The sequence below is a fragment of the Carassius carassius genome, chromosome 21, assembly GCF_963082965.1.
Source record: "Carassius carassius chromosome 21, fCarCar2.1, whole genome shotgun sequence".
Classification (NCBI taxonomy): Eukaryota; Metazoa; Chordata; class Actinopteri; order Cypriniformes; family Cyprinidae; genus Carassius; species Carassius carassius.
Window position 1 is genome coordinate 10,077,427 of NC_081775.1, and position 11,095 is coordinate 10,088,521.

The 11,095-nt window shown below is 34.8% G+C and overlaps 1 protein-coding gene across 2 annotated transcripts; it reads left to right on the plus strand.

Moving 5' to 3' along the window:
* The first annotated feature begins 4,414 nt into the window (after window positions 1-4,414).
* Window positions 4,415-7,689, plus strand: LOC132097114 (G2/M phase-specific E3 ubiquitin-protein ligase-like). 2 transcript variants are annotated; one of them, XM_059502737.1, is made up of 7 exons: window positions 4,415-5,470; window positions 5,575-5,873; window positions 5,968-6,182; window positions 6,294-6,561; window positions 6,640-6,800; window positions 7,001-7,239; window positions 7,341-7,689. In XM_059502737.1, the coding sequence occupies exons 2-7, from the start codon at window positions 5,757-5,759 to the stop codon at window positions 7,604-7,606; spliced, it is 1,266 nt and encodes a 421-aa protein (XP_059358720.1). In that variant the 5' UTR covers window positions 4,415-5,470; window positions 5,575-5,756; the 3' UTR covers window positions 7,607-7,689. The 2 variants fall into 2 exon arrangements, with proteins under 2 accessions (XP_059358720.1, XP_059358721.1); XM_059502738.1 differs by having other exon boundaries at window positions 4,415-5,873.
* The last annotated feature ends 3,406 nt before the right edge of the window (window positions 7,690-11,095 follow it).

The following is an 11,095-nucleotide window of genomic DNA, read 5'->3' on the forward strand; positions in this document are numbered from 1 at the left end:
TTTTTTTCTTTGCCATTTCTTAATACAAGTGCAAAATCCCCCTTTCTCTTTGTTAATAGCATGACTTTAGCATGAATTTAATTTCATTAGTATGGCTGTTAGGCAATTTCTTATAAGTACACTTAACAATAACAAGTGCACAAAGGTAATGTAAAGACAGTAGGATGTAATATGTCATGTTATAAGTGTAAAGGATTGACAGCAATGAAAACTTTTTTTGAGACCGGACCTTAAACATTGTCCTTGACTTTCTGGACTTAGACTGTTTGATATTCTGTCCAGGACAAGAAGGGTTTTACAATTACTGTTTGAACGGAGCTATTGATTATGTCTAGGTTCATGCATAAATTCCTTAATTTCTTGACACAAGCATGGTGTATGTTTTTTTTCTATGAGGTATAAAAAAGGTTTATATGTAAGGGGAAAAAAAAAAAAAAAAAAAAAAAAATATATATATATATATATATATATATATATATATATAATAATAACAAACATGGTAATTTTAGTGAAGGTCATATTGTAATTACCATTATTTATATATATAAAAAGCTGAAATCTGTTAGTTTTAATGAAAATGTATATATTAGAAACGTATATTTAAAAAAAATTAAACCTTAAAGTAAAGTAAAGTAAAAATACAATAAAATATAATAATAATAATAAATCTAAAAAAAACCAACAACAACAGTTCTTTACTCACCATATTTGATGGTTTCTATAATGCAAGGATTCCCAAACTTTTTAGTCAGCCAAACCCCATTGACTTTTCTTGACATACCGCCCTACCCCACTAAGATTTTATATTAATATAATAAAGTATTATTAATTCATAATAATTTATCCACAAATGCGCATGTTCATGGTCACTTGACATGCAGGAAAACAAAAGATGAATTTTTTTAGAAAGTGTTTTATTTAAATATTATTTACATTTTATATTTTAATAATTTAATTAATGATTAGCTTTTCATCAGCTCAAAAACCCAAGTTGGGAAAATCCTGCTATAATGCATTAAAATTCCATAAAAAATGGGAAACCTCTTCCAGCAACGTTTAGGTTTTTATAATGAAAAACATGCTGTTCTGTTTCATCACTGACAGATGCCATATACAAAGATCAATCCAGTCAATGCTTAAAAAACAACTTCAAATCTGTCATCAGCAGGCAAATCAAGCTGCTGAACTTGTCTCAACCTGAAGTTGGCTTTGTATTTAAGACATTTAATAAAAAGAGATGTGATCGAATCAAGTGAAACCAGCCTCTCTGTTCACTTTGGGGCTTCATATTATAATAATATGTAGTATTACATTAACTTAGGAGCAAAGGGACGTTTTTGGTCAAACAATTACATTCTTGTTCACACGTGACACGGTATATTGTTTCATCTGATCACTGGGTTTCTTCATCTCAACACTATCTATTTATCAGGGCTTTCTATGGGTGTTTTTTGTTTTGTAAAGTTGTGGATTTTTGGTTAACCTTCAAAAGCTGTTGCATGTTCCTCAAAGACAAATTTCAAAGTAAAGAAGCAAATATCTAGCAGAACTTGGATTTTCACATAACTTTTCCATTATTCTGGAGAAATGAATACAATAAATGTGTTAAAAGCTGATAATTATACACTTTTTGACATCATTTGGTGGAGAAAGCAAGGCAAGAATTCAATTTCTATTGAAATCTTTTTTCTGCAGTCACAGTTTCCATGAAAGCTTTTTTTTTTTAAAGTTTGCAGTGATAACCCTTTCTGCCAAAACGGCATTGTACTAATTTTTTTTTGCCAGATTATATTTATTTCAGTAAGTGGTTATTATATTTTTTAATATGCAGTTTTGTGTAAAAGTATTTTAATGATTGACTGGAAACTAAATAAGTGAAAAATTGTTAAATTTAGATGATAAAATTGTGACTGATAACTCAACATTCGATACATTCATCAAGCTTGGAAGGTCAGAAGCGCAGTGCATTGTGGGTGGTTTTCTGCAGCCTCAGTTTATATATTTAGGGAAATGTCTTCTGGGTATTCCACGTATATTGATATGTAAAAAGTTAAAATACAAAAATAGGTAGTGAGCTTGTCATCTGAAGTCTCATCTACAGTCCACAGCAGTTATTGACGTATTAAATATATAGTTTGCTGTGCTGATCTGCTGGGTTGACATAAGGTAGATCTCTTTCATTATGTCAGGCCTGTTTCATCATTGTTTACTTGATCAGTTTCCACACGTTTCATTGGTCCTGCTGATCATCTGTGAAACACTGCATTGTTTCACAGATGAAAGATGAGGTGATGTGATAACAATGAAAACATTTTACAGAACCAAAGCTATACAGAACATTAATTGGTTTCTTATTCATTTGAGGATTATTTTTTTAATTTGTTCCTTTTTTTTTCTTTTCTGGCCAGTGTGTATTAGTGTGTTAAGTGCCTGATTCCTGAATGTAAATGTCTGAAGTTTTAAAAACTAGTCAACAGATGTTGAAAGAAAACAAAAGTGAAGTTCTTTTGAGTTATCATGTAAGATCAGTCATACTTCACTTTCTTTATGACCGTGTTCTTGCCACATACCTGCCTGAACAGAAAAGAAAACAGGGAGGGGCTCTGGATCTGCAGGAGTTTTTGAAATGACGACTTGCTCTTTATAGGTTTAGGATTTCAGAAAATAAAGAAATGGAAATTGACATGAAAATATAGTGTTTCAGATATTACAGTATAACATTTTGGTAAATGTATATTTAATAGCTTATAACTACATATTAATACTACATCAAAAAATGATTTAAAAATGATAAAAAGCAACCCGAAAAAATAAGATATTTTACTCCTCACCAACGGATCCCTTCATCACTGCCTCCAGCACCATTGCTTCACCTTGCACTACCTGCTCCTCTGCTTGTGCCTCAATAAACTGTGTTTCTGATACTTTCAGCCTCCTGTCCTGGGGCCCGTTCTTCGTACGTCGCTAACTCAGTTAGCTGGATTTGATTGTTGACGATTTGGCGTAATCTTGGATCATTTGGTTCTCCGAAGCTCATCCTGGAGCTGCTGTCATAGCAACAGGTCCGTAAGCTTAAAACTGCTCGGGAGCAGGCTTATTTCATGTAAACAGGATTAGATCGCTTCTTTTCAACCAGAACTGATACTCAAAATATGTCTTCTACCACCGCTACTTTATTACAAGAGTATCGTACTGATCCAGGGACAATAATTTAAAATAATCATTAAAAAAAATATTTAAAAATAATATAAAAATGCTATGTAGTCCATAACAGCCTACTATAGACACAGCCAGTTTTACTCACTGAAATATTTATTTGTCATAAAATTACTTCATAATTGTATTAGAGTCTTACACACATGCTATACAGATAAAAATTCGAAAAAAATAAAAACATGCATCTATTATCTGTTTCATGTATCTATTATAACATTTATGTAGTTTTGTTTGCTTGGCTGTTTCCTTATAAAAGTCCAGAAATTTGTCAAGTTTTTCGTCGGGTGTCATTTTAAATTATGACGTCATTACATTGCCGTCTTGCCACCAGCCAATCGCTGCACTGCTGATCATGGTTTCGAGTATCGATACATATCCCCTTTAAAGCCAACACATGAGCACGCAATTATCTCAGATAACTCAATCCAGCGATACTAATCATACACAACAGGTGTGTTCGAAGAACCCAATTAGCCGGATCATGATTAGCACGATGATATCATCTTGGATGTGTCATTTGATCTCGGATGTAAATAAGTGACGTACGAAGAACGGGCCCCTGGTATTCCGTAACAGCTGTCTAGTCATGTAAACAGTCTGAAACAGATTTTCCTTTAAAGGGTGGAGATTTTGACAGAGGTATGCTAATATGCAAGTCTGTCTACATTTTTTATAGACAGGTAAGAACAACAATGATGAACCAGAGATTAATCTGAGTTGTTTGGGCATAGAGCTTTAAAATAGCCTATTTATACAGTATATTTAAGTAAAAATATATTTCTTTTATATATAAGATTTATAGTAGAGATTTACATATACAATTTACATTTACATTTAAATTTCAAATTTAGATTTCAATCGAATGGGTACCATATTGATATAAAAATGCTAATAAAAAGAAAATACTTTCAATTCTTTGTTATTGACAACTTAAAGTGCCTTAAACTTTACATTATATTATTAATGTTTCCTATACTGGGTTTCATAAAGGAACTGCACGGGGTTTGTGAGTTTAATAAAAAGCAAATAATGAATTAAATCATAAAAACGTAAAATTTTAATAATTATTTTTCATAACCTAAATCAAAATAGAACACAAATATTTCATTTGTTTACCTGCCTGCCAATGTCTTGAGAACTGCAAACATGCAAATGTGATGCCTAATTATTAAAATGTTTATTTAAAAATGTATGGGGTACTCATAACTCAAATAAAACTTAATGTGTGTTCATCAGTAGTTGTTTTTGTGTGTGTGAATGTCCACAAAACTGGAAGACTAAAATACTCCACCTAATTTCTCAGGTAGCACATTTCTTATAAAAAGAAACTTGAACACACAACTTAAAAGACAAACTTAATTTGAAACAGGATTGGCATAACATGAATTAAAAACAAAACAAAACTCATCCTGTTATATAATTCGTTGTGTGGACAATCCAGCATCATCAGTCCGTGATTAATTTCCCTCACTCTGCTCCAACTGAGCATAAGCTCATCCCCCTTTTCTTCTTTTAACTTCATTCAGCCCGGGCAGCTAGTCAAACAGGCTTTTGTGCTTGCTCTCAGAAGTACTTGGACAATAAAAGCGGGAGTAACAATTCAGTTTTAGTTACATTAACCATCTTGAACATCAGGACCATTACATGAATCAAAGACAAACCAACAATGAGTGAGTACAACACAAAAAGTGTCTCTATATACTGTATGTTTATTGGTTTGTCAGACTCACTGTCTGATTCATTTCTATAATTTTAGAGCACGATCGCATGTGTGGCAGTCAATGTCTGGGTCCGATGACTTTCAATAAGGACCTGACAGGCCAATACGTGACCCTCAGACAAAAAGGACAACTCGCGTCCAGAGACACCTCATCCTTTATGAACGGTTTGGCATTTCTCAGCCGCACTGTAAAGGTTGCTGAAAAGCTGAGTATACGTATTGAGAACTGCACCTCGTTGTGGGATGGAGCTCTTCATGTGGGTTTCACCAACATCTGCCCACAGAAAAACGGTTTACCACCTGCCTCAGTACCAGACCTCAGGGACACACAAGGATACTGTGTTGTGCCAGTACCTGAGGACTTGTGTAGGAGTGGTGTACAGCTTCAGTTCTGGATAAACTATGCAGGCATGGTTATTGTTCAAAAGATAGGTGGGGAGAAATATTACCTCAAAGCAGAAAGACTGAACCTGAATAATCCGCTGTGGGTGTTCATTGATCTGTACGGGAGCACAAGCGCTGTCCGCCTTCTGAGTAAGTGTGAGAAAATAACTTTCGAACTAAATTTCAATTGTTAACTGCTACTTGAATCCATTTAAAATATCAAATCTTTTGTAAAAATGTTGAATGTGCTGTAGGATCAAGGAGGGGCAGTCGAACATCATGCCCGGACCGTCCTGTAGACAGTACATCTGGCATCAACTTGCTAGCAAGAGCGGTTGAGCGACACACAGAGGTACTTTTTTTTGCAACTCTACCTGCTAGTTGACATTTACTTGACAATACCAAGCAATTAACCTGTGATTTTTCTTTTTCACAGATGAACACTCACACATTATCACAATCACATTCTCCTCCACCTGTTCCTGCACAACAGAGACACCGGTTGACTTCAACAAGCACTATTCTTTCAGATTCAAGCCGAAACTCTTCAATGGTAATAATATTTATGATAATCTAAATATTATTTTATAAATAACATTGACATTGTAGAAAGGCAGCACAAGACATGATTTACTTCTCTTCAACAGGAGGACATGGACTTTATCTCTTTGCTCAGAGAGTTTCAGCACATGCATCTCAGTGGCAGCGAGCACATTTCAGTATTGGTTTCTCGTAACAAGGTGCTGCAGAGTGCTACAGATTCTGTTTCCAACTCTTATTTTTCTTGGACCAAAATCCCTCTCGTGACATTTGTTGGTGAGGAAGCCCTTGACCGTGGAGGTCCAAGCAGAGAGTTTTTCAGGTATTCCTCTTACAAACAAGAATAAATATTATTTCACAAGAAGTAAAAGAACAGTTCTCAAACAGTCTCTTATGTTTGACATCTGTTGTTTCTCCTTTACCTCTGCCTCAGAATCCTGATGATGGAGGTGCAGAGATCGCTGGGCATCTTTGAGGGGCAGCCTGGACACCTTTTCTTCACCTATGACCAGATGGCACTGGAAGAACATAAGTATGAGTTGGCGGGGAAGCTGATTGCGTGGTCTGTGGCTCATGGTGGCCCAGGACTCAAATTTCTTGACCCCTGCCTGTACCAGCTGATGTGCACCCAGGAATGTCAGCTGGTAGACTTTGACTGGCACCTAATACCAGATGCTGACATTCAGGACAAACTACAAAAGGTTTCTGTCCATTCCATTTCCTCAATCCATTGATCTTCGCCCTTCTTCAACTGGAAGATGATTTTATCTTGCTTTTAGATTTCCTCATGCAAAACGAGGGTAGATCTCCAGAGGCTGCAGACAGAGCAGGGTGACTGGATCTGTGAATGTGGTTTCCCTGGAATATACAGACATGAAACTTCCATTAGAGATGTGCCAAAGATTTACTCCTTTGCAGTTCGACACTACATATATCTGAGGTATATAAAACTGAAATTATTCATTGATTTGACTATCATTCATTTAAATGAAAAAGTGACTATATTTTTATAAAGGAACACTCATTTGACAGTTAGTTCTGCTACTCTGGATGATCTGATTATTGAGTTAATATTTAGTAATGTGTTGTGTTGCTTAAGTACAAAAATGGACATTTAACAGCCGGTGTTAAATTTTGCAGAACATCAAGTATGATTCATCAGTTCACAAAAGGACTGAATGCTTATGGACAGTTCTGGGATATGGTAAGAACTCACTGGGTTGAGTTTCTACCCATCTTTACCAACATGCATGAGCCCCTTTCCAGAGGCACATTTAGAGACCTGTTCCAAATCCACTGGAGTAAACCAGGGACCAAGAAGAGGGAGGCAGAGGAGCAGACTATACACTGCTGGGAACTGGTACTTAAGATGATTGAAGGTAAGTTTCCTAGTTATTAAATGAACTGTGAATAATGGTGCATCATTGCGCTTGTAATTGTCAATTGCTTGGGACCTGAGTTTGTAATTTTCCCTGAGCAGAAAAAAAACCAAAAGCTCCACACAACGAGTTGCATTTTGAGGAGATTTTGGCTTTCATAACTGGAGCAGATGAGGTCCCACCACTTGGGTTTTCCCAGAAGCCCAGCATTCACTTCAATCAACCAGAGCAGTGTGGATGCCGTCTACCATTTGCCAACACATGCATGATGGGATTGTTCCTGCCCAGGGTTGTAAAAGATGAAGTGCAACTTTACAGGATGATCCTGAGAGCAATCAGGGACTCAGCTGTTTTTGGGAGAACATAAACATATATAATTAATTATATAATTAATTAAATGGTCATATCCATAATTAAGTACATTTATAAGCTTTATTTCATTATTTAAGAAGAAAGCACTTATGCACTTATTACATAGGCCTAAATGTTTAGCATTCTATGCCAGATAATTTTTTTTTCATATTTCTACTATAAATAGACAATTTTCATATAGCTGTCAGTCATGTCTTGAATAAAGAAACAATCTGAGTGTTATTTTGGGGAGGAGCGAATACCGATGGTTTCATACGATGTAAATATAGGTAGGGGAGAGCGGAGTAAGTTGTCACACTTTTCAAACTGTCTAACATTTAATGAGCTCCGTACATCACAATGATATAAATGTCATACCAAATGAAAGAATGAAGTCGTGGGCACATATGTTGTTTTCATTACATTTTCATATCTTATGTCATTACGGAGTTGTAGAATGTTGATTAGAGAATGTGCACTTGTGACAACTTGCCCCATCGGCAGGTAAGTTGTCACACTAGACTATCTAAAAATAAGAACAAAACTTTAATTCCGATTATTGATTTTAAATTTAAATTTCAACCAGAACTGGAAATGTAAAAAAAAATCATGCCTAGAGAATTTGGAAAAAACAATTATTTCAATCCAAACAATACATATTCAATCAAAACACGTTTAAGTGGCAAGACCACTTTACTTTGAACTTTAAACTCAAACGTTCTCTGGCTCGCACATGGATCCATGATAACTGAATGAAATACTGCAGATAACTCGCTTAACTTAACATGTTTAACCTCTGAACAAAACGGATTCCCTGTATCTGACTAATCAGACTCATCTTCAGAGTCACAATTCTGGCACACCTAAATTGCCTGGACTGAAGTGCAAGCATCATGGGCCCATTTGTTGATTTTTACACATTTTACCCAGGTCTCTTTTGGAAGAATGTTTGAAAATGGCTCCACAAAGTCGAGGCAGAAGCACTCTTCATCATCTAATGATGACTCTTCTATTATTTTTCTTCTTTTAACTGCCTCGTTTTTAGTAGGTCCAGATTTTGACTCAAATACAACAATTTTGAAAGCGCTTTTAGCTAGATTCAGCCGTATTCTTTTCTACTTCTAGTTGCTTTTCTATTTCTATGAATTGCTCTGGAGTTGGTAGTCCGCTGTCAGCAATAGCATTGCTGGGTAAGGGTGAGCTGGTGATAGCAGAAGCATAACTGGGCATGCTAGACAGAACAGACTTGCTGCTGGGGCCTGGCAGGGCAGGGTTCTGAATGGGTCGATCTGTGACATAGGATGGTGCAAAACCAGTTTCCAGAAATACATCTCAATGTTTTTTGAGCATGTTCTATGTGTTTTTTTTGTACTGGGGCAAGTTGTCATATGTGACAACTTACCCCGCTCTCCCCTATAATAAAACCATAATAGCCGAACACATCAAAACATATTTTCCTGAATTTCCTTCCTTAATAAACTTTATATATTCCTGATAACTTTCTTTTAGTTGACTGCATATTAGTCACGTGTTACATTTACGACTGTTTGCAGATCGAAGATAATAGGACCTATCAATCATTATTCTGTAAACCTGTTTTACCTGGCAGACCTACGCAGTAAAACTATTTACCATATCGTTTATTGAACTGTGCTTTGGTTTCGCTTTTTTGTTTTTCGGAGTGAACTAGTTTACAACCTGTTGTTTTTTTTTTACAACCTCCAATGGCAGAGCCGCAGAGGACGGTTTCTCGACATTCCTATCCACACAAGGCTCAGTAAAGCCAGTCCTACTGTAGCTCTTGCAATAGGAAAATGACTGGCTGGCTATGTTCTATTTTCTGCTCTTTAAAGCGGCTCCCGTGTCACGTGATAACGTAAACTAATAAATGAGATATGTCACATGCACATGACTTCTTCGAAATGTCTACACTACAGAGTGATGAAATATCGTTGTAAACTTCCAGTAAACTGGTTATAGCTCGTTACTACTGTATGTCATGGGATTTATGACATCGATTGATTTAAATTGAATATATATGAAGAGTTTGGTTCCAAAACGCAATAAATCTATTTTGATTAATTTGAATAAAAATGTTTTCTTTAAAAGAAAACAGATTGTGAACAGATGAAAACAACTTTCACATAGCAGGTTATAATAACATTACAATTTTAAATATATATAATAACATTACAATTTTAATAATATATATATATATATATATATATATATATATATATATATATATATATATATATATATATATATATATATATATATATATATATATATATATATATAGGCTATGTGTGTGTGTGTAGGCTAGCCTAACACAAAACGAGTAAAGATTAATTCAGAAATAGGCTACCATAGTAGACATCACATTTTGAAAGAGAATTATATTTTTTTTTCCAGAAGCTAATTCAGAATCCATAAGATTTGCTAACAAATCAGTAGCCTAATAGCCTACTACAGAACTTTTCAGTAAATTTCCAACAGGAGGAAACATCCATCTTTACAGTTCAGTACTTTGGATCTGCATCCTGTCCAATTCCCAGAATGAGATGAGTCATTTCTAAAACTGTTAACTTACATGGAATAAATCTTTTCTGAAATGTTTAATGATGGACAGTCATAATTAGTGCAAAAGTTAAAAGTTAAAAAATATGAATTGCAAAATTTAAAGGTTCAAAAAGTACAAAAATAAGAAAATATTCTGATTGTCTTTTTGCAGCTCACAACTTAATCACTGCAATTATATAGGCTTATGCTTAATTAAAAGGGTAATAGATTAAACAAAAGTACTCTATTTAAAAATGTTTATATTGAGTGTCCTTCAAACAACATGGAATTGCAAATCTATATTATATATTAAAACAATCTTCTCGTTTGAGTTTGACACTACAGGTATATATTGGCCTATAACTGACATTTTTCTTATTGATTTGCTTTAAATAATAAAAGTTAGGCTACTATATATATATATATATAATGTAAAGTAACCCTCATTTGACAGTTAATTCAGGTCCTTTAATCTAGATGATCGTTTGAGCTAATATGCTAATATGCATTTTGAGGAGATTTTGGCTTTCATAACTGGAGCGGATGAGGTCCCACCACTTGGGTTTTCCCAGAAGCCCAGCATTCACTTCTATCAACCAGAGCAGCGTGGATGCCGTCTACCGTTTGCCAACACATGCATGATGGGATTGTTCCTGCCCAGGGTTGTAAAAGATGAACTGCAACTTTACAGGATGATCCTCAGCTGTTTTTGGGAGAACATAAACATATATAATTAATTATTATAATGTGCATGGTCATATCCATAATTAAGTACATTTATAAGCTTTATTTCATTATTTAAGAAGAAAGCACTTATGCACTTATTACATAGGCCTAAATGTTTAGCATTCTATGCCAGATCATTTTTTTTTATATTTCTACTATAAATAGACATTATGAATATTTTCATATAGCTGTCAGTCATGTCTTGAATAAAGAAACA